The sequence below is a fragment of the Lepus europaeus genome, chromosome 16 (assembly GCF_033115175.1).
Source record: "Lepus europaeus isolate LE1 chromosome 16, mLepTim1.pri, whole genome shotgun sequence".
Lineage (NCBI taxonomy): Eukaryota > Metazoa > Chordata > Mammalia > Lagomorpha > Leporidae > Lepus > Lepus europaeus.
The window spans coordinates 51,541,647-51,566,440 of NC_084842.1; the positions used below are offsets into that span (position 1 = coordinate 51,541,647).

General features: G+C 40.8%; 2 protein-coding genes across 5 annotated transcripts in view; one reads left to right on the forward strand and one right to left on the reverse strand.

Annotated features, from left to right (window-relative positions):
* The window catches only part of CORIN (corin, serine peptidase), a 330,706-nt gene extending 306,639 nt beyond the window's left edge, over positions 1-24,067 (forward strand). For all 4 annotated transcript variants that reach the window (XM_062213544.1, XM_062213543.1, XM_062213542.1 and 1 more), the window contains exons 18-22: positions 3,738-3,787; positions 3,929-4,103; positions 16,919-17,190; positions 18,988-19,121; positions 22,406-24,067. In XM_062213544.1, the coding sequence (XP_062069528.1) occupies positions 3,738-3,787; positions 3,929-4,103; positions 16,919-17,190; positions 18,988-19,121; positions 22,406-22,588 (814 nt within the window). In that variant the 3' untranslated portion in view covers positions 22,589-24,067. The remainder of the gene's footprint in view (positions 1-3,737; positions 3,788-3,928; positions 4,104-16,918; positions 17,191-18,987; positions 19,122-22,405) is intronic.
* The window catches only part of ATP10D (ATPase phospholipid transporting 10D (putative)), a 137,188-nt gene continuing 119,817 nt past the window's right edge, over positions 7,424-24,794 (reverse strand). Inside the window, exon 24 of the mRNA XM_062213540.1 lies at positions 7,424-7,950. The gene's annotated coding sequence lies outside the window, so the exon portion shown is untranslated. The remainder of the gene's footprint in view (positions 7,951-24,794) is intronic.

Consider the following 24,794-nt stretch of genomic DNA (forward strand, 5'->3'; position numbering starts at 1 on the left):
CGCAACCCTCCCCTTTCCCGCTCCCTCTCCCCTTCCATTCACATCAAGATTCATTTTCAATTCTCTTTATATACAGAAGATCAGTTTAGTATATATTAAGTAAAGATTTCAACAGTTTGCCCTCACATAGCAATACCAAGTGAAAAATACTGATGGAGTACTAGTTATAGCATTAAATCACAATGTACAGCACATTAAGGACAGAGATCCTACATGATATTTTTTTAAGAATTGATTAATTTTCTATGCAATTTCCAATTTAACACCAAGTTTTTTTCATTTTCAATTATCTTTATATACAGAAGATCAATTTAGTATATATTAAGTAAAGATTTCATCAGTTTGCACCCACACAGAAACACAAAGTGTAAAATACTGTTTCAGTACTAGTTATAGCATTACTTCACATTGGACAACACATTAAGGACAGATCCCACATGAGATGTAAGTACACAGGGACTCCTGTTGTTGATTTAACAATTTGACACTCTTGTTTATGGCATCAGTAATCTCCCTAGGCTCTAGTCATGAGTTGCCAAGGCTATGGAAGCCTTTTGAGTTCACTGACTTCAATCTTATTCCGACAGGGTCATAGTCAAAGTGGAAGTTCTGTCCTCCCTTCAGAGAAAGGTACCTCCTTCTTTGATGGCCCCATTCTTTCCACTGGGATCTCACTCACAGAGATCTTTCATTTAGGTCGTCGTCTTTTTTTTTTTTTTTTTTTTTCCCAGAGTGACTTGGTTTCCATGCCTAAAATAGTTTCATGGGCTCTTGAGCCAGATCCGAATGCCTTAAGGGCTGATTCTGTGGCCAGAGTGTTATTTAGGACATCTGCTGTTCTGAGTCTGCTGTGTCTCCCACTTCCCATGTTAGATTGAAGAACTCTTTTTTTAAGAGCTGTGTGGACTGAAATGGTAGCAAGTCTCTCACCAGGGCCTGCCTTCCAGTCTTAATTTAAGAACCTAAATTTATCACATCAGTAAAGAGGGTCTATAGAATGGCTAATGGCCTTTATATTTCAAAAATTTTAAATTGTTTTTATTTTTTCCTGGGCAATTATATCTTTAATCACAGTTACAGCAGCAGTCATGGTGAGGGGGGAGGACCTTGGGTTCTAATCTTGGAGGTTTCTTCATATCTTACTCAAAATTGGCTCTTTTGTCTGCATTTCCTTCAGATACTTTAAAGGAAACTGGATAACAGAAGGAATTCAAGTAATGATAACTCATAAAACTTGGATAGTTTTAAACACAAAATGGAATTATAATCAAGTAGTCTTGGAAGTTATCTTAAGTATCCCCTAAAAAGTCATGGTGTCTTTTTAAAAGATTTATTCATTTATTTAAAAAGCAGAGTGAAAGGGAGAGACAGAGACCTTCCAACTACTGTTCATTCCCCAAAATGGCCACCACACCCAGGTCTGAGCCAGGGACTCCAGTCTGGTCTCCCATATGAGTGACAGGAATCCAAATACTTGAGCCATCACTGCTGCCTCCTAGGGAATGCATTAGCAGGAAGCTGGAATCAGGATCCAGAGCCAGGACTTGAACCTAAGCAATCAGATGTGGTATGTGAGTGCCTCAATTGGTGTCTTAAATTCTTTTTCAATATTTATTTATTTGAAAGGCCTAATGACAGAGGAGGGGAGAGGAGAGATATCTTCTATGTGCTACTTCACTCCCCAAATGGCCACAGCAGCCAGGGCTGGGACAGGCTGGAGCTAGGAGCCAAGAACTCCATGCAGGTGCATTAGTAGGGAGCTGCATCAGACGTGGAATAGCCTGGACTTGAACCAGCACTTGATAGAGTTGTATGGGCATCCCAAGTAGTAGATGACCCCCCGTGCCACATATCACTCCCCACCCCCAGCCAGTATCTCACCTATGAGGCCAAATGCCTATCCCAAATCATGGCATCTTAAGCAGGGTTCCCTCTTTTTTCTATTGGTGGACTACAGAAAGAAGACAAATTGAGGGAATTAACTTACTAACCTTCTGTTTCATTATAGGTACCCAATAGATAGTGTTACATAAATTGACTCATTTAATCCTCACAATAGACTTGTGAACTAGAGATAATTATCCTATTTTTACTGCTGAGGAAATAAAGGTTTAGAATATTTAAGCAGCTTGCTTAAAGCTTGAAGCCCACAGATGGCGATAGTCTCTAAACTTCATCTGGTTCCAAAGCTTGTAAGTGCTAGGGAAACCAACTCCTAAGAATTCCAAAGAAAACAAACTAAAGGTGCCGTTATTCCTTAGAATGTCTTGACGTTGTCCCCATAGACCAAACTCTGCTGTCAAATATCTGACTATCTGTAGTTATCAACCTCCTAAATATTGACCTGAATCTTTCACCAGAGTAATTTGTTTCCCCAAACTGGGAATGTCAGGCCCTTTCAGGTCAAATAAATGAATAACTCATTCTAAACTGAGAACTGGTAGACCTGGGTTACTAACCAGATTGTGGTCCTGTATAATCATAGTTTCTTACAAGGAGTCAGAGTGGACAGTCTTTGACAGCCTTTCCTATTCCTAAAAGCTAAGATTTTTCCATCTAACAAATATTAACTAATGATTGAGTATCTCCTGTATACCAGGTTCAGTGCTAGGCTCTGAGGGTATGTAGAAGTGAATGAACAAGGTCCCTGACCTCAAGGAACACACATTGCGTGAGAGAAAAACACAGAAACCATTTCAGACATTGGGGAATGCTATAAAGAGATTAAAGATAATGAGGTAGAGATTAATGAGAGAGAGAGAGAGGACTTCAGATGTAGGAAGATAGAACACAGATGAGCTTTTCCTGTATTATATATTTTATTGTTTCCACATGCCCCACGAACATTTAGCAAGAAACAAAAATACAGTAAATATGGGGTAAAGAGCAATAATATTTAGGGGTGGATTTCTAAGAATATAATAGTAGTTTTGAAAGTGCCAAAGAGGTCTTTTTCTCCTTTTAAATTTATAGTCTGAATTAATATTTCATGATTGTAAGGGAAATTTGGTGATTAAAATTTAACTTACCCCAAACTGAATTCTCTGTAACCACAAGGAGAGATCCTTAAATATGCTCTGTACTCTTGCCTTCAAGTATAACTTAGATTTTTAAGAAGTTCTTCTATCCTTATCATCTCCTATCAGTTCTACCTACAATTTTGATCATGCCATCTGGAGATACTGGAATAAATTTAATCACCTTTCCTCCTGTCATCTCATTCATCCACAGTTCAACCTTGACAGTCTTGATAATATTTTTCTTTGAGTGCAAATATTCTATCCACTCATGTTCTTTAAATTTTTGAAGTAGTATGTTATTACTCTCAGGCTGTTAACTTTTGGGGAGCACATATCCTTCTCTGTCATAAAAATCTGACATGCTCCTGTCACAGTTTAGATTCTAAGTGGCAGCACAATTTCCTCCTCTTCCCTCTTCCCTACCATGAAAATGATGGTTTGAGTCAACTTTGTGGGTTGTATCATCGACTACCATGATGTGGGAAAATTGTATTATGATAATATTAAACTAAAAAATATATAAGTACACATTCTCCATATACCTCTGTGCCAAGATGATACTGGACCACATCACTACCAGGATTCTATGGGTAACTATTGCTTAAAGTAATGTGACCTCTTTTAACAATTGGCCCCGTGTCCTTTCATTGATAAAGTATTTCAAGTGAATAGTAAAAACATAATCTAATTTATGCCACTTCGTATTTTCAAATCTAGGCAGTCCTGCCAGAGTGGAAGTAAGATTTCTCTTCTGTGTACTAAACAAGGTAAGAGCATTAGTGGTATGACAATGAGATGTGAACTGTACTGGCCCACAGGAGAAATGATCATTTGTACATGGCAGCAAAGAGCATAGCCTTTATCTAGGTTTGGCAGTGACTCAATCATAAATTCTTGCTCCTTGGTAGACTGTGGGCGCCGCCCTGCTGCCCGGATGAACAAGAGGATCCTGGGAGGTCGGACAAGTCGCCCTGGAAGATGGCCGTGGCAGTGCTCTCTCCAGAGTGAACCTAGTGGACACATTTGTGGCTGTGTTCTCATTGCCAAAAAGTGGGTTCTCACAGTGGCTCACTGCTTTGAGGGGTGAGTTGTACATTTTCTTTTTGCTTTGCTTGAATCTGGAAAATTCTCAATGGCATGTGTAACTGAAGCCACTGCAGTGCAAAAGTCACAGTCCATCTACATTCCAGGTGTGTATCTGCCTAGAGTTTTCTGCCCTCAGTGTTGTCATTCTGCATGCATGTTGCTCATTTATTGGCACTGGATGCCTATTGCTTTTGATTCATATCCTAAGGAGGGGAGGAAACAGAACTTCAGAAAATTGACTCACCATCCAGTAAGACTCTCTTCTAGATCTGTTAACTGTATCACTTACACTTGAGTTGAAACAGATTACTTACTTGCATATTAGTGAGATTAGGGTCAACTGGTAAGTAGTTTGAGAAGCAAAGTTAAAGGTACAATATGTGTATTGGTGAGGTTCTTCAGAGAAACCAACAGGAGGGTGGGAGGTGAGAGAGAAGACATTGGTTGATTCTAAGGAGTTGGCTTATGTGATTGTGGAGACGTGGGGTGTCCAGAGTCTGAGGGGGCAGGCTGGTAAGTCAGAGACTTGGCTCAGAAATGAGCTCAGAGAGTCCAAAGGTATCTGCTGGCAGAACTTCTCAGAGAGGCCAATGTTTGTTCTATAAAAGTCTCCAACTAATTGGATGAGGCCCACACATGTTATGGAGAGTAATCTACTTTCTTCAAAATACACCAAGTTAAATATTAATCTCATCCAAAAATACCATCACAGAATCATCCAAAAGAACGTTGTAATAACCACTTGGTGCAGCCACATTGATGTGGAATAGTGATCATCTCCACGTGCCTAACAGGGGGAAACCTACCCCAAACTGACAGTGTCACTGCCGAAGCCCCTTGCCGGTTCTGGCTGTTTATTTCTGTGACAAAAAGCACTACAACAACCTATTTATTTTAAACACAGAAGATTCTGGACAGGATATAGCTGGCACATTGTATCTCAGCTTTACGTTATTTGAGGCCTCAGTTGGAATGTACCAAGGTTGGGAAATTGGAGCCATTCAAAGTCACGTAGCCAGTGCTGGGTGTTTACTGGGACCCCAGCTTCTCCCGCTGTGGGATTCACTTTATGGCGGCTGGCATCCTCCAAAGCAAGCTTCCTAAACTGATAGGCAGGAGGAAGTTGTATTACCTTTGGCCCAGCCTCCAAGGACCTGTAATGCGGCTTCTATTGTGTGGTTGGACAGAGACTTCCTAAGTCCCACCAGATTCAAAGGGAAGAAACACAAACTTTCCCTCTCAGTAGGAGGGATGTCAAAGGAGTAGAAGACAGATTTTGCCAACCAATGTAACATTTATTTTATTCTATTTATTTTTAATAATTTCACTTTATTCAAAAGTAATATTAAATAATAGCAAAAATTGAAGACAAAATTAACCCCTGTTCTGTCACCTAATTAAATTATTTTTATTTGACCAGATTAATTTCTAGAAAAATGCAAATTCATTTTTGGTCTATTTGTCTATGATAAATTTTGCTTAGCTTTTCCACTTATTGTGTGACTATAATTAAATTAACTAGTTTTTCTGGGCTGCATCTTCCTCTTCTATGAAATGAGGAAAATAACAGTCACTACCCAGGCTCCCAGGACTGGTATAGGCATGAAGTGAGATAGTCTATCGAAAGCCCTAATTTCCATGCCTAGCCTCAAACAGTAAGAGCCCAAGAAAGGAAAACTCTTTTTCAGGTTTATTTTATTTGAAAGGCAAAGTACATAGAAGAGAAGGTTAGATAAAGAGGTCTTCCCACGATGGGCAGAACAGCTGCAGCTGGGCCATTTCAAAGCCAGGAGCCTGAACTCTATCAGGGTCTCCCAAGCATTTGGGCCATCTTCTCTGCTTCCCCAGGCACAAACAGGGAGCTGGATCAGAAGCTCAGCAGCTGGGAGTTGAACGAGCATTCCTATGAGATGCTGGCATTGCAGGTGGCAACTTAGCTCACTGAACCACAAGGCCAGCCAAAGGAAAACTTCTCTTTAAAAAAAAAAAAAACTATTAAAAATACACTTCCTGTATTTTCCCTTAGTATTAAAGCAGGAGAATGCTGGCATTTTTCTAGACTATTTATCTTTTCCACACTTTGTCTCTCTGACTTCCTCACCATCCTCAAGGTAACCCCTGCTACAGCCTAGTGGATGATCTTCTATAGCTGTAACATAATTTTTCCCACTGGTGTTATTGTTAATTTTTACCATTTGAAATCATACTCCATCCTTCTGTTTTTGCTCCTGTAGCAGAATATCATGGATATCCCTCCAGGGCAATTCCCTTTGGAAGCTAAATGACATTCTATAAAACAGATTTACCATGACTTTTCTGTTATTCCTCCATTGATGGGCCTTTAGTTTAATTCCAGTTTTAACAATACTGCAATAAACCTACTTATACAAAGCACTCAACTACTGGTACTCTCCGTTCTAGAGGGGAGAATACCAGAACATACATTTAGCTCCAGGTGGGGGTCACAGAGATGGGTCCATGTTTGTTTCTTGAGGTGCTAACCTAATGAGACAGGCATTCTAGCAAATAATTAGAAGAAAAGGTGGTAAGTGCCCATAAAATGGAAATGTGCATATGCTTGCTCATTGTGTGGAAACATAATAAAATAAAACCACTACCTCTTTTTGAGAATTTTGAATTCGTAAGACCCAGAATGATTGGAAGAGTCTGCATAATACATTAAGAAAGTCATATACTGAAATGTTACTGCGTTGGAAGGGAACAGACGTTTCTAGCTGTCTTTTCCAGTCCTGATTTGTAACTCCAGGAAAGGCAGAAGACTGTATCAGCAACAGTACATCTGTCAACATATGATCACCTAAATGATTCCAACAGTTCTTTAAAGGAAAACACCCTTTATATGCTAGTTAGTCCAGTTTCATCCACCGTTTTTGTCATTTCCACATATGGCATCAAAGTTTCCTCTTCCACTGGCGGATTTGTAAAGTTAAGAGATCTTGCAATACAGAAGAAATATATGCTTATAATTAAGGGAACGGATGTGATATCAAAGGGCTTGATGAAATTTCATGGGACACTACACTGAACAAAACTGTCAAGAGGGGCCTGGCCCATCCACAAGGAGTTAGAAATTGCCTAACTTCACACATGCCTTTGCTTGAGTATGTGCTAGTGACCATGGTTCTATTTTACAGTCTCTCCAGCGGCTCTGCAAGATTCTCAAAACTTCTAATTGTAAGTCTTACTCTCTGCTGGAGCCATCAATTGCTGTAATTAATGGGATTTACTTCATATCCTGATCCCATACTTTGACAAGGCCCAGCATGAACCATCTGTAGGTCTTCTCAGACTTTCTCTTGTAATTATATTGGTGGAAAAAAGGACGAATTTGTTTTGCCCTTCCACAAAGAAATACTTAAAACTCCCAAATGGAAATTAGAAACATGAGCTACTAAGTTGACCAGATAAGTCCCAAATCCCCAAATAACAATTAAACTTCAAAAGTTCTAAGGAAGAAAGACCGATTTTTTTAGTAGTAATTTAATAAGCCATTTTCCTGCCTTTCAAAATTTAAGAATAAACTTCCTAGGATGGCACACAACCAGTGGTGGTGAGCAGCACAGAATTCTTCCTTAGTAAACATCCAAGACAAATGGTCTTCCCAGCTCCTCACACCAGTTTTAATCCTGTCATTTCACCCACGTCTTGATTTCTAACAGCTCTTCAGTGCAACAAGAGTTTTGCCAACGTCTCTGAACTTCTCCAGTTATCTCAGTCCATCAAGTTCCTTCTTTCTTCCTCTTTCCCTGGCTTGCCTGGTTCTCTAGGTTTCTCACTTCAGACCTTTCACCAGGACCTTGAACTTCATCTTTAGATCTTTCTACTGCAAAACACAGGAAGACTCATCAAGGTAAATATCACATTTTCTAATCCTGTGTTGAAGCACTTTAGCAGTGAGGAAGAACATTACAGAAGAGTGCAGATTATGGGGCTGGTGTTGTGCTGTAGGTGACTGGGCCACCACCTGCAGTGCAGGTTCCAGTCCTGGCTGCTCCATTTCCAATCCCACTCCCTGCTAATGTCCTGGAAAAAGTAGCAGAAGATGGGCCCCTGCAGCCCATGTGGGAGACCCAGACGTAGCTCTTGTTCTGTCTGGCCCAGCTGTGGCCGTTGCAGCCATCTGAAGAGTGAACCAATAGAAGGATGCTCTCTGTCTCTCTGTAACTTTGTAAGTAAGTGCATCTTTAAAAAAAGAATGGAGATGGTGCCAGACTTGACTTTCAACTCAGCTAAACTTCACCCTTAATATTACTCAGGAATAACCTTTTATCCTGCTAGACAGCTCCCTCTCCTTCTCCACAGAACAAAACATCTGTCCTTGCTTGACATCCTGCCCTGACCTCCAACAGTCTTGCAGTACTCTCAGAAAAGGAAGGAGGAGGGTTGGTCTGTGACTGAGACCATATTGTGCCTTTAGAATTACCTCTTTTTCTTCTAGGTGTTTATGAATGATGCCAATCATTTGCAGGTTTTTTCCATTCCATCTATTTGAAGGGCTGGCTCCATTCCCATTGATAAGGTCCACTGTGACAGACTACTTTAGGCACTATGTTAGACTCACATCTTTCTTGGGGGTGCTGTGAAAGCATGGATTTAAAGATTCCTATGTGACCCTAACCTGGCCCCTTGCTTCCTATGAAGGTGTTCTCTATCATCTTCTCCAGCTGGAAATTTCCAGGTCTAGAATGTTGGCAACAGGTGGCCAGTTGTGGGCCAACCCCCATAGTTTCTTGAGCTTCCAGAAATTGAGAGATCCCTTCCCACTTATAACTTGTTAAAAGAAAAACTTTAGACAAATTAAAGTTAGCAGAGTTTAGTTGAGCAAAGAATGATTTGTGAATCAGGCATCTCTCAGAATCTGAAAGGTCAGACTTGCTTCTTCTGGTCTTGCTACTCAACTCATGTACATTGCACCTGCACCTACACAGCTGACCATGACTGGGTAATATCCTTCACCTGACTGCTGAGTTCAAGTCAGCTGGTAATGTGTCTCAGGTGAGTATTTAACACAATGGGACAATTCCAATATATTCTTGTAGTCAAGTTGCCTTTCCATCCTCAGAGGCAACTCTTCAACAGTTTCTCCTTTCTCTCCAAATCTCTGACATCCTGCACTGAATAAAATGGGTGCCATCCTGGCTCTGACTTTGTCTTACCCTTACTTACAACAAAGTACCTGAACCTTCGGTCACATTCCCTACTTTGCCTTGAGTTACGATGACAGATGTGTCCCTACACCTACTGAAGGGTAATCGTATCCCTTTTCCTATTTTCCGACTAGACTTCAAAACCTTCATTTCTATCTTGCATCAAGGACCTCTCCTTTTTTGGGGGGAATCATTCCCTTCAGCAACTTTTTTTTTTTTTTTTTTGATGGGCAGAGTGGACAGTGAGAGAGAGACAGAGAGAAAGGTCTTCCTTTGCCGTTGGTTCACCCTCCAATGGCCGCCACGGCTGGCACGCTGTAGCCGGCGCATTGCGCTGATCTGAAGGCAGGAGCCAGGTGCTTCTCCTGGTCTCCCATGGGGCATCCAGGCATTGGGCCATCCTCCACTGCACTCCCGGGCCATAGCAGAGAGCTGGCCTGGAAGAGGGGCAACCGGGACAGAATCTGGCGCCCCGACCGGGACTAGAACCTGGAGTGCCGGTGCCGCAGATGGAGGATTAGCCTAGTGAGCCATGGTGCCGGCCATCAGCAACTATTTCTTAACATCACTAACTTAAACTTCATTGTTTTGACTTGGCATCCATCTTCAATTATTGATCCATTTGAGCTGTTATTGTAAAAATCCTCAGTTTCCCACATCCTGTCTCCCCTTTTCCACGCCAATTTTCTCTTCCACCCACTCTTGTTGGGCTCTTCAGGAATGACACCAAATTTCTGATGACTTCCATTTTGCCAAATCCAATGGTGAATTTTCAATTCACAGAAACCCTCCCCACTGTGTGATCACTACATCCTTCTTGAAGTATTTTCTACACTTAATAAGACACCTTTGTGCTTTCCTGTTATTACATTGACCCACATCTCTTTCCTGCTTTCCAGTGTTTCCCTTTTAAAATTTTTATTTATTGTTTTTATTTGAGGGAGAGAGAATCTTCCATCCCTTGATTCACTCGGCAAATGCCTACAATAGCTGGGGCGGGGTCAGGCTGAAGCTTGGAGTGTGGAACTCAATCTGGGTCTCTCTTGGGCAGTACATTTGCAGCACAATGGAATTGGAAATTAACCTTGGTTTTGAACCAGCAGCTCTGATGCGGGGTGTGGGCATCCCAGGTGCTGTCACACCCACCCCAGGTTTTTTTCTCAGGCCATTGATTGTTTGGGTGCTCCAAGGTCCAACTCTTGACTTTCTTACCTGTTTACATTCACTGGTCTACATGGTTTCAAATACTTGTTGGTATTTGAGCAAATATGAATACAAAGTATTGATTGCACATCATATTTGAAAATCAAGAAAAATATTTGATACTCAAGTTTATATGTCCAGCTTTGCGACTTCCCCCAATTTGCTACTACCACCAACTTCAAACATGTTTTGAAATGCTCAGATGAACTGTCCATTTAAATGCGTTAAAACAAAAAAAACCCTACTTCACAGGCCAAAACTCTCATTTCTCTTATTGATCAAATAGTTGTATGCTTTACAGAACTTCCCCATATCAATAAATATTACCTAACTAACCAGCCCTTTTTTGTGGGCTTATAATCCCTTCAGTAGTTCTTTCAGTAGTTGGGACTGTGACTTTTTTGGGAACTAGAAATGTTAATACAGCTACAGTGGATCAGTGATTCCTTCCTAACTCCTCCCATGTTTTTAGACTACGGTTCAGCATTTCAATCTGTTAAGTATTTGTGTGGTTTTTCATTCACATGGGAGATGAATCTCCTGGATATTTTCTAATGATCATTCTCCTTGAGTAGAGACACTGGTATCGAAGGACACTAAATAGTTCTGTTTTGTTTGAGAACATAGTTATCTACTGTGGATAAATTATAGCCATAGATAGTTTTCTTTTCTTGTTCTTTTTGTACTTTATTTCACAAAGAATCATTGTTTAATTTTTTCCTGCTTTTTTTTTTTTTTAAAGAATCCCCTGTCCATTTTATGACTAAGAATTTTTGACAACTGTCATGGTTTGTGCTATTTTTTTAGTTGAGTAATTTGGGAAAGGAGTATATAATTTTGGCACATAGACTACCCTATCTCTGAGCTGTATTTGCTTTAGGAGTCTCTAGACATATTTTTTTCCCCTTCAAAACATTCTGAAATCTGATTCTTGAAGGTCTAAAATATTTGTGCCCTTCGATTGCTTCTTCTGGACCCTGGAGTAAGAGAAATTTTTCACTTTTTTTTAAAACCACATTCTGTAATTTTATTACTAATGATTAGTTCCCCATCATATCAAGGAGATATGTTTAGGAAAGAGAAAGCATCTTTTTCCATTGTCTCACTCATCAGTGAGCCTCCATCCATGCTTTCCTTCCTGTGCCAGGGCCTAAGTCCTAGGTTGGTATCTCTGGATCCTATTCCTGTTTCAGAAAACCTAGTGGAAAAGCCACAGTCTAAGTTCAAACGGCCAGCATGCTGGTCTGCTAGCATCATTTACTGCCTTCCTGACTTTGTATGAGTCACTTCTCTGCTCGGAGTCACTGCTTTCTCACCAACATAGCTGGTGATGAGATTATTTGAAATACTGTAGGTAGAAAAACTTGGAAAGCTGAAGAGATCATATGTTAATGAAGAATCTAGGATGCCAATCGAGTTTGCTTGTTGTGTATTTGAAAATTTTAGCCAGCATTTACATTTGGGAATACTTTGTATAAAATCTAGGACTGGGGCTTTGCTTCAGCAGCTGGAAGACCAGGCTACACTGAGCATTCCAACAGGACAGCAATTAGCTGGAGAGGCAGAGGGCCCTCAGGATGGGCAGGGCTTGTGGTCTGATACAGCCGTGTCTCTTCACACTTTGTTTTGCCATCACCTTATTCTAAAGTCTGTTCACCTTGTCCGGATAATTCTTTAAAAATACTAAAAACATGCACCATGGTAAAAGAGGTATCTAAGATCTATAGAACATAAAGGATACTATAATGTCATACGTCTTAGTGCAGAGTTGTTAGCCTAACTACTCTCTAATAATTTAGCTGTGCTACTTTTGGAGTAAGTTGTGTAAAAACAAACGGGGTCATTTCTATCACAACTATTATAAATTTCCTTTGTGAACAATAAACTTATTATATAGAAGATATTTAAAACAAACTCAGGATGAAAGAAGGAAAATTTTGTGCTTTCTGGAAAAGATAGGAAATCTCTAAAATTAGCCAGGTGAATTAAGTGAAAGCCTGCCATTTTCATATGTGGACTAGAGTTAACACATGTGACTGGTCACCGCATCCAGAAATGTTGTGACTGCAATTCTGTATAAATTCCTCTGGATGTCATAGTGCATGTGATATGTATGTAGACAGGTTTTCTTTCTGCAGTTGGCTATTCACGAATTTTAAGTTGACATTACATGCTCTCAATTTTATCACTAAAGTATATTCAGTATGTACCTTATATAAAGTAAAAGGTAACAAACATAAAGCAAATTACTCAAAATGTGAATTTCTGAGAATGAAATACCATCTAGAGCAAGAATGAGAGGATACATAGCCTCTTAACATTTCCCTTAGCCAATCTGCTCACCCTCAGAGCATGAGGATCCTTGTGCAAACTTTTTTTTCCCAAAGGTTTGAGAGTTGGTTGCAGAGAGAGATCTTCCATCTGTTGGTTTGCTCCCTAGATGGCTGTTATGGCCAGGGGTGAGCCAGGCCACAGCCAGGTGCTTTACAAACACTTGGGTCAGCCTCTGTTGCTTTCCCCAGGACATTAACAGGGAGCTAGATCAGAAGTAGAGCAGCTGGGACACCAGCCCACTGGGAAGCTGTTCAGATGCTTTGCTTGGGTGCTTTTCTTTGTAGCCTAATGTAGCTGTTCTTTGAACTCATATTACGTTTGGGAGGCGTTCATGTAGCCTAAAATCATCTCCCCTTTCTGTGCTTGGACCCAGAGGCGGGGCTGTCTCGGTCATTATTCCTGAGTCAGTCTTTCTAGCATACTTAATATATCACTTTCATTAAAACACATATCCTTCACTTCAGGTACCCCTTTCAAACAAAGAGTTACTGTTTTTCCAGACTGAGTGGAAAACTTTTCACATCATATGCATATCAAAAATAACAGTATTATTGCTGACTACAAAAAAAAGCATATAAATTTCCTGTGTGCTTTTTTCTTTATGGTTTTGGCTGACACTAGTGCCATACGCCAGTAGCTTCTGTGGCAAGAGACAGTTGGGTACAATTTATAATGGTTAATGGTTTTATGGGCACATTTTTTACTGATAGAGTAAATGCAATAGAGTAATTAAGTCTGGAATTTTGATGTTACTTCATCTTGTTACATATAATTTGGAATGTTCAGTTGTTTGAAATACTGTTTATAACTTAAGCAGCTGAATGAGCATCACAACCAAAACTTTGTTAACTTGATTCAAGGGCAAGGAAGTAACTTGAAATAAATCATTACTTAATTTCAGATGTCTTAAGTAGCAGAGCTTCAAGTGAACACTGAATTTCACAAATGGTCATGCACCAAAGGCTCTGCATTAAAGCCGGGAAGGAACGAGGTAAAGGGAGGAAGAGGGGAGGGAAATAATTATATACATTGGAAAACTGCCATTATTTCTGTGCACGCATACTAGATCTAACTACTTAGAAGTGTCCCACAGCATAAGCAGCCCCTTAGGGGCCAGAGTGGTGGCACAGCAGGTTAAGCCACTGCTTGGAATGCCTGCATCCCATACTGGAGGGCCAGGTCAAGTCCTGTCTCCACCCTGTTTCCAATCCAGCTCACTGTTACTGCAACTGGGAAGCAGCAGATGCTGGTTCAGGTACAGTTCTTGCCATCCACATGGGAGACCTGGAAGCAATCAGCCTGGCCCAGCCCCAATTGTCGTGAACATTTTGGGAGTGAACCAGCAGATGGAAGCATGTGTGCACTCCCTCTGTCCATCCCTTTCACTCTGCCTTTCAAATAAATGGATCTTTGAAGATATTTAGAACTTTAAAAGCTCTCCAGATGACATTATGCTCGTGGGGAACTACTGGTTGAAAAAATGATTGATTCATATGGCCAAATCAACCTACTTTAGTGGCTTTGACCACAAGCTTCCAAGTACAGTGGCAGCATGGCTGGCCCAGAGCACAATAGTATTAGGGAGTATCCTCATTAAAGTCCCACCACTGCCCAATATCATGGTCCAGTAAATGCCCATGCCTTAAATCTTGGCCGATTCTAAAGAAAGGAATGAAGGGAGTGGTGAAAATAGACCAGTCTTCAGGATTGGAGTCTGCCACTAATGGATGTTTTCCAAAACGTACATTGAGCCATAATTAAATACTTCTGAGGAACCCCTTACGTTCCAGGCATCAGGCCTTGTGAAAACAGAGTAAAGATGACCCGCAAAGCTCCTGTTCTCACAGAGATGACATCTTGGAGGAATGTTATGATGGAATAGACAAATATATCCATGTTATTGATATCAGTGATTATATGAGAAACAGGGTCTGGGGCAGGCATTTAGCCTAGCAGTTAAAAACCCGGTTAAGATGCCCATGTCCCAAATAGGAGTTCCTGGATCCAGTGCTTGGCTTTAGCTCTTGACTTCAGCTTCATGAGGATATATATCCTGGGGGGCGGCAGTGATGGCTCAAGTGAGGAGTTCTTGCCACACATGTGGCAGATATGAATTACATTCCTGGCTCCTGGCTTTGGCCTGACATAGTCTGGTGGTTCTATTTGGGAAGTGAACTAACATTCAGGATCTCTCTCTCTGCATCCAAAATAAATGAAAAAAAAAAAAATTAAAGCAGAGCTAAGAGTTGAGTGGTAAGCCTGGAATAAGGGTTATCTGGAGTAGACATGAAGGACAGTTCTGACAAGGTGATGTTGAGACCTGGATGAAGATAAGGAGCAAAGACAGGAGCTAGGTGAGAGCTTGGGAACTGCAAGAGCAGAGCCCTGGAGATGGATGCCCTTGCCATGTCCATAAATGTAAAGTACTGGGGATTGGAATAGAGCATGTCGAATAGGGTCCAGAATTTGTCTCAAGCATGATGCAAAGGCCTTGTGGAATTATGAGCAGGAGATGGACTTGATCTAACTACCATGAAGGATGTTAGTTACAGGAGCTAAGATTAAAAGACCACCATTTGGGAAGCTATTGCAGTGGTCCATGTAGATGGGAGTAGCTTTGATTGGGATTGAAAGTTGAAGAGAAACATGGTTTAAAATACACACACCTTTCAAAGTAGGAGTAGCAGACTTGCTGATGCAGTCAATGTTGGTTATAAAAGAAGGAAAAAGATTCATCCAGGTCACAATGGTTAAAAGAAATAATTGCAAAATATATTCTGAATGCTTAAACAATACTAGATAACATGGTCAGCTCTCAGTAAACCTTGGCTATTATCAAACCACCAAATGAGTGTTTTGAATAGAAAGGGGCACTCAAGTCTGCAGCTCAGAGGAGAGGATGGAGCTAGGGAAACATGTCTGGAAGTCATCCTGGTACAGGTAGTATTTAAATGCATTGGACTGGATGAGATCATCAGAGGATTGTGGAACAAGAAGAGAAGGTAGAGGGAAGAGTCCTGGAGCACTTCAACATGGACACTGGGAGCCTGAGGAGGAGACCGAGAGGGAAAGGTCCATGAGACTGGAGAAAGTTCTAGAGCTTGGTAAGAACTGGAAGTCCACTGAAGGAAGGGTTTTAAGTGGGAATTGACTAAAATATTGCTGACAAGTGTTCAAAAGTGGACTGCAAGATGGACCATTGGAAGTTGTAGGGACTTTTGTAAACCCTCGTCTTGAACTTGGCAGTTTTCCCCTGAATACTTGACATTTATCCAAAATTCTTGCTCGATTGTGGAAGGACTTCTTACTCTTGACTTTTTCTTTACTTTTCTCCTGCCTTTCTCTCCTACTCAAGGATTTTCATTATCCCTCTCAGGCTATGAAATAACTAACTACCCTGTCTGCCTTTAAAACTGAACAAGTTATTTTCAAAAACCCCATTCAAGAAATGTGAGCTTTGCTTTCCACAACAACGATACAGCACTTATTTGCTAATCACTTGGGCCATCATAGGCATGCTGCGTATACTTGTATGAATACATTAGGAAGTAGCCATGGAACTCAAAAGGCCTCCATAGCCTTGGAAACTCATGACTAGAGCCTAGGGAGATTACTGACGCCATAAACAAGAGTGTCAAATTGTTAAGTCAACAACAGGAGTCACTGTGTACTTACTTCTCATGTGGGATCTGTCCTTAAATTAGGGTCCAATGTGAAGTAATGCTAGTACTAAAACAGTATTTTACACTTTGTGTTTCTGTGTGGGTGCAAACTGATGAAATCTTTACTTAATATATACTAAATCAATCTTCTGTATATAAAGATAATTGAAAATGGATCTTGATGTGAATGGAATGGGAGATGGGAGGGGTGTGAGGGGGAGGGAAATTGTGGTGGGGGGGAAGCCATTGTAATCCATAAACTATGTTGGAAATTTATTTTTACTAAAAAAATTTTTAAAAAAGACGACAATGGAAAAATTTAAAAAAAGGAAGTAGCCATGGAAACAGCCCTTATTTACATATATATATATAATATAAATCTCATGTAAATTTAAAAAGGTTCAGTCTGTTTAAAAATGCCCATAGCTCTGAATTCTTCCTTTAGGAGAGAAAATGCTGCCCTTTGGAAAGTGGTGCTCGGCCTCAACAATCTGGACCACCCATCGGTGTTCATGCAGACACGCTTCGTGCAGTCCATCATCGTGCACCCTCGCTACAGCCGTGCAGTGGTGGACTACGACATCAGCATCGTGGAGCTCAGCGAAGACATCAATGAGACCAGCTACGTGCGTCCTGTCTGCTTACCCAGCCCCGAGCAGTCGTTGGAACCTGATACATACTGCTACATCACAGGCTGGGGCCACATGGGCACCAAAAGTGAGTGAGGCTCTTACCAAGCATGCCTGCCTTTCAGCTTGTAACTCAGACACAGCTCTTTCTAGGCTCTGGCTATAATTCCCCAATTAAAGAAATGCATTTTTGGTGGATATGTCACACTGTCTCTCCCATTCAAGATCCATCCAAACTCAGAGGCAACCTCAAAAAAACCTTCTCCATACCTCAGCATCTCTCTCCAGCGAGCCACTAGTAATGTCTTAGGTCCCATCTTGCATGGTGGCTCCAACAGTTCAGCTGTGACCCATCAGTGACTTGAGCTAGCTGTAGGCAGACACACTCAGGGCCTCTCTTTAGTGGTTAGGCAACTCCACTTCTGCAGTCAAACTCATATTTCCAGTTCAGTGTTATCTTATCCACAGCTGTGGCACAAAATGAAAGTCCTTCTCAAAAGAAAATTGATTTTCCCATTAAACTGATTTTTTTTTATTTGGATCTAAAGAGCCAAATTATTTTAAACTTAGAAAAAAACTCAAAATGTGTACTTTTGAATCTCAGTCCCCCACTCTAGGTATAATGCTATAGCTTTCAGCAGTGATGATGTACATGGGCTTCTTGCTGTCAATTTTAGGACCTGCCCAATTTGAAGGATTTTTTTCTTCAATTTTACAGATATGTTCTGAACTAGGCCAAGTTTCTTTTCTGTATGGTCAATTAAAGGATGGAAAGGAAAAGCCTTAAGAAGTTGATGACCTTTTCAGAAAAAAACTCACATGTAAAAATATCCAAGGCACTGTTAGACATGAAATGTCACCATACTTGCACATCTGGATTTTCAAAAGCTATAGTTGGCACTGTAACGTAACAGCAGAATATCCTTCATATTACCACTCCTTAGATCCCTTCCATGATATCTTGGAAGCAGTTGTGCTAAAATAATGATGTACCAAATTGCCCATGCCACATATATAGTGTAGCATGAACAGCAAGACTGACCTTGACTGTACCACTTTCTAGCTTATTCTAATTGGAAAAATAATCACAGAATCGATGTAAAAGTAAAGGCATTAAGTAGCTGGCCTACTACTAGTACCCAACAGATATGCTGCTGCTTATCATGCTTTTGACAAGAAACTTCCATTGTCTATATAACATTGATTTTTCCAGAAGATTTTCAATAAAGTGGACTGTGCACGTGTACTTCCTTAGTATCACTGAAGGAGGAACAGTGCCTATAATTTTTGTAGAATGGCATGACTCCTGCAGTCTTGCTTCAAGAAATCTGTTGTTTTCCTTAAAGGACTTTCAAGCGTGAGACAATTCACACATTCTCTGTTGACACTCAGGTGATTTTGTCCTTTTTGACTGCTGTAGCCTCTAGGATTAAAGGTCCTTATATCAAACTCATGGCTAATAGAGCACATGGTGAGAGGCTCTGCTCCCAGCGAGGATGGGGCAAGGCTTCTTCCACGGTGTAGGACTGACATGCTGAGCTAACGCTACCCTGGCAGCTCCCCTTCTGCAGCCGGACTCTGTTTCTCATCCTTTTTATAACTGTCTGTTGTTTTTGCCATAGTCTATAAGGGAAAAGCATGAGCCAAGTATTTAATTGGTCTGTGCCTCAGTTTCCTCTTTACTGAAATATCTTCACCAGATGAGTGCTATGAACACTTTTATTTGGAAAAACCTTATTCCAAATAAGGCTTGTCTCTGAAATAATACTTTAAGAACATGGTTCTCTTGGTATAAGGTGTTCTGTACATTTCTTATTTGGATAGTGTCACCTTTGGGTCATTTTGTCACCTTGCATATTTTTATTTCTTCTTTTTATGAACCCAGTGCCTTTTAAGCTGCAAGAGGGAGAGGTGCGCATTATTTCTCTGGAACAGTGTCAGTCCTACTTTGACATGAAGACCATCACCACCCGGATGATATGTGCTGGCTACGAGTCCGGCACAGTTGACTCCTGCATGGTAAGTTGCTTTCTGGTCACACGGGAGCTTTGGTTCAGTTTCCTTCACCCAGTACCCAGACAATCCTCCTAACCTTCTCCAACCCTCTCATTCTGGTTATTTTTAACTTTACCTTATACTATCTGGGGACCAGCAACAGTAGGAAAAACAAGTGTTCTGGTCCACCTCAGTCCTTCTAGTGGCTAGAACAAACAAGGTCTTCACCAAGACTTGCCAGGGGCCGCTCTAGGGAGCAGGGGGTAGTGTGCCCGAGGATGTTCTCAGCTGTTACGGTGCTGGCATTAAGGCTTATACCAACACCCTGACTTCCTGGCTGTGTGACAGGACTACCTCTGTCTCAGAAGTCATCACTGTGGCACTTTCTGGTCCCTGTGGGCCTCATTGAATTGCCAGTATGTCCTTAAATGTCACCAGTCCCAATCTTTAGACACTCAGGATTCTTGGAGACAAGACTCTGCTGAGCATGGAATTCCTCAGAAGCATTTTTATTTTTAATGAGACACTCATTGACTTTATACTGGACTGGTGCCCAGGAGAGAATGAAAATGTACAGGCACACTCAAAGAAGCCTGAGACAGAGAGGAGGATGTGGGTGTCTTACTACCCTGCTTTGTCACTGCTTTGGAGTAGATTAAATTGTCCCCCACATTTTACTACAGAAGAGATAAAAATGCTTTTATCATTAACCCAGCAAAATTAAATGACATTTTTGATGATCCAGTTTAGAATGGAAAGTCAGGGCACTGGAAAAAGCCCGGTGGGGATTCCTTAGATAGCTATCATGGAGTACAGAGAGGCAGATAGGTGCCTTGGGGTCTCCCCGAGGCCACATTTCTTTGTGCCTCATGGCCCCAAGTCATTCAGCTGAAGCGGGCAGTTGTAGAAGAATACCTCCTTTCTGTACAAAGAGGCCTGATTTTGATTGTCCAAGGAGAAATGAGTCACTTCAGTAGAAGTCATCTTGGGAGGGAGCCTGATGTGGGATTGAGGCGCAGGATTTGTGGCCTGAAGCTCTGGGTTGGAGGCCATCTCTACAGTAAGACAAAGTCACATGGGGAAGCTATCTTCCTTCTCTGGCTGGTTTTCTCATGACTAAGATACAGCTGCAAGCCCCTATACTTCCTGTGTCTGTTTGTGATGTCAGCCACATACTTAGTCACAACATCTATCCGTTAAGCGCTTATTTTGTTCCAGGCTGTCTTGAAAAAGATTTCTTATAACTCATTTAATCCTCACCATCACCTCCTGCAGCAATGTTTTCTCTGAACAGATTGATATGCCCCAGATCGTGTAAGTGAGGATTTGGGCCCAAGGGCTTGGCCACTGTGCTATGCTAGTAACAATGATTTTCGGGTCCACCAAAACTCAGCAGCTCTTGGCACAAGGTCAAAGTCATCTCTTGGGGCTTGCTGCTTTGAAGGGGAATTGAAGGCCCACACTCAGGTGGGTTCATATCATGCTGTTTGACAGGAGCCCAGTCCTGCCAGCTTGTATAGCTGTGGAAATTCAGTGCTGTGGTTCTCTTAAATGCAGGCTAGATGTTCTCTACCACAACCCCAGATACAGAAACAAAAGCTGCTTTTTACTAGGTCTGGAATAAATGTGTACACCAAACCTCTACTACACAATGAGCAGCTGGGTCCCTCTGTGAAGGTCTGTAAATCACGTGGGGCAACACTGAAGCCAAACATAAACTTTGGTCTAAAGTCCAAGCTCAGAAAAATTAGAAAAAAAGATCAGGCAGATTGGGCCTGTTGCTGTGTTTTCCCTTTCGTGTTGAGTCACCTGCTCAGCCCCTCCCTGCTTCCCTAGTGCCACACTCAGGTCTCAGGAAGGTATCGCTTGCTCCACTCCATCTGCAAGTAATCTCTCATCCTGTGAAGTCATTTTTGTTACTCAAGCCAACTTTTGACTACAATGGGACAACAATCAAGCCTTCTTCCTTTAGGGAGACCCTAGCTCAGAACCTCACCGAGAATAAATACTAAGTAATTTCTGATCTGATGGTGAAGAGGTGCTGATGTCCCATTTTAATGAATGAATTTGATAGACATAGCAAGAAATGATTGAGTGATTAGTAGACATAAAAAGCTCCTATCCTATGGCTTCCACTCTAAATACCTGCGACAGCCAGGGCTAGAGTCAGAAGCGGGGAGCTCAATCCTGAAGTCCCAGGTGGGTGGCAGGGACCCAAGTTATTGAGCTGTCTGCACTGCCATGAAGTAGCAGGCAGGAGCCAGAGTTGGGAATTGATTCCAGTTCCACTGATGTGGGATATGGGTCTCTTAACCACTAGGCTAATAGCCTGGTCCCATTTTAGTCACTCTCTGAAAAAATAAACATCTCAACCTAATTAACTGGGCATCTTACTATTTATTTACACAAGGAGAGATTAAAAATTGAAAATATGTCTAATAAAAATGTTTCCAGGAAATTTTGCTTTAAGAACTGTCAATTTGGCTTTCAGGTAGGAAAATTTATTCGGCCTTTTGTAAAGTCTATGTTAAATATTTAGATATTTAAATATTTAGACTTAGGTCATGGTCATCAGAAAGTTAAAAATGTAAAGATCACTTTCTACAAATACAGTATAAAAATTCAATTTTGCTTTCATAGCAAAATATTCACTCACATTCTAAATAGATGTAGAGTCGGTGTTCTGCTGCTAGAGTGCCCAGGATTTAAATCCTGGCTCTGCCAGTGAACGAGTTATTTAACTTGTACTTCAGTCTTTGTATCTACAAAATGGCCATAATAAAAATATATTATTTTATGAAAATTAAATAAGCCAATACATAAGTGTTCAGAAGAGCACAACAATAGGTATTTGTATATTAAACATCAAGAAAATCTATAGGAGATAAAATATAAGCTATGAATAAGTGAAATACCTCACTCTAAACAGTTCCTACAGGGTATTTTCTATCCAAATATGCCCAATGAAAAAGTCCTAAGAACTCTTAAGTAGTCCCAATGTGGTTTATATTTAATGTATTCACTCACATAGCAAGAAGCTTGAAAATGCAGACATATTTTGGGTTACATTCTGTGGTTATGAGAAATCAGTTTAAGAATAATTTTTTTTCTCAAAAACTTTAGGATGTAAGATACAAGAAGTTACTGAAAAATATCTGAGTTCATAGAAACAATATCTTCCAAATCAGTCTCATCTTTTCTCTAGTTCAGAGTTTAAAATGTTCATTGGAAAGTTCTACTTATACAGTGGATGGCATACTTCCTCCACAGGCATACATGGGACTAATGCCCACTGCTGTTCATTGCAGGGTGACAGCGGCGGGCCCCTGGTTTGCGAGCAGCCTGGAGGACGGTGGACATTGTTTGGTTTAACTTCTTGGGGCTCCGTCTGCTTTTCCAAGGTTCTGGGACCTGGAGTTTATAGCAACGTGTCCTACTTTGCCAAATGGATTGAAAGAGAAATCTATACCCAGACCTTTCTCCTAAGCTAATTCCAAGGATGATCAGAGGCTAGTACCAGAAACACTCAAAAGGAAATGACCTTGTGGATAACGAGCTTCCTGCAAGAGCGCTGGCCAGAAGCACTTCTCCTGGACGGGGATGCTCAGACGCATACTACAAACGTTCCTCTGCGTCTTGGATTCATTTTAATCAGCTTCTTTTCAAAGTTTAAGAAAACAAGGCAAAGTGCTTTTTATTTTTTTGTCAGGCCTAACCTTAACTAGAGCATAAAATTAAGTCTGGGGAGATTTAAAAATAAGGCAGGTGCTAAGAGAGCAGGTCACAGAAAGTTCCTTCATAGACTATCACAAAGAAGATGTTGCCATCCAGGCTAATCTCTATCAATTCTTGTATCTCACATACACAGTAAGTAGCTTAGGCGAAATTTTCAGTATTAACATGGGATGCTTGCTTTTGACTTATTAAAAGCGAAGATGATTTACATGCTTAAATTATTTACTATTACTCTTCTGAAGTTTGCATAATCCTGGGATATATGACAGAGGTAGAAGACCAAAAGCATCCACTTAGGTAGCTAAAATAGCAAGAAATGTGGAATGTCATGTTTCTCAGACATCAAAATTAATACTTGATATAATAGAATGGTTAATTCTGGATTTAAATCAAAGTTTTGATTTTATAGCAAATTCTATAGAGAACTTTCCTCATATCTGGTGTTTGTTCAATTGCTTAATTATATTGTATTAGTTGACTGAGATTTCAACAAATAGGTGAATATTTCATGGAAAATATGTTTGCCCATATGACAATGAAGTGGTGATTAAATTTTGCCAAAGGAGAACTTGCTGTAGACTGGAAAGATGCAATATTTTAAAAAGAAGTTAAATATGAAAATTTAGTTTTTCTATGTCCATCCTTAGAAATAGTCACAGGAATATTTCAAAACCTAGTAAAATTTTGCAACTTTCCCCAAAGATGTCTAACATGTTGCCATTTCTTTTCTAACAATTAAAACATGACTTTAAAGATGCTTTTATGCACTAAGCCACTTTACACAAATCAACTTCTGAAGCAACTGGTGGCTACTTTTTTCCACTTAAAAGCTTCAACACACAAATTTCACATATAATTAACCAGGCATACATTTTGCAATACCCTAATGCCTTTTGAATAAGTAGGATCCCCTGCTAGCCCCACCAGCAACCTGGGCTGCCTTGACATCCCAAAGAGAGACTGCCTGCAATTTTATATACATATTTTTATACTCTTTTCTATGTGTTCACATATTTGAAGCTCAAAGTTGTCTTGACACTTACCATGTTGTTCATTTCCTGTCCTAGAGTTTGTGTAAACCTAATAAGTATGAAATCTTCCAATTGAATTGCTTTCACAAATATATGTAAGTTCAAGAACATACATCAGTCTTGTTACAGATGTAGGTGTGTACTTACTGGCACAACTTTTAGCCTTGCTCAACTTGCAAATAAAGTGGTATAAATCTCAGGAAATGGTTTCTTCCTCTATAATAGCATGCCAGCCCCAGCTTCCCATCAATTAAAACTGCCTGTGTTACATCCCACGCACAAGTACATGTTCTTTTTAGAGCACTAGTGGCTCCAGGGTTAGTCTGCAATTAGGAGTGATTTGAGACTATTAGCAACCTCTAAGTGCTCACCGGGAACGTTGAGCCCTGCCTTGTAAGAGCACGTGGATCTTGAATGTCTCCAAGGCATTACAGGGAACCTAACCCAGTTATTTACTAAAATTATGTCACAACAATGTATGTTTTAAGTCACATTTCCTTGGCTAGCAGGAGCAACGATATGTTTGGTGCCCCCCAAATTTGATGATATATACTGAACACCAAATGCAACAGAACACATCAGCTTGGATAACCTTGTATGAAAAAAATATTTGTAAATGTCAACCATTAAAAGGCTTCATACAGATCCCAAATCTCTACCTAAGGGGGTCAGAGATGGTTCACAATAGAATTTTCCAAAATTTGGGGTTGGCGCTGTGGCAAAGCGGGTTAACGCCCAGACCTTTAGCACTGGCATCCTATATGGGCGCTGGTTCGAGACCCGGCTGCTCCACTTCTGATCCCGATGTTATAGCCTGGGAAAGCAGTAGAAGATGGCCCATAGTCCTTGGGCCCCTGCATTCACATGGGAGACCCAGAGGAAGCTCCTGACTGGATCGGCACAACCCCAGCTGGTGCGGCCAATTGGGAAG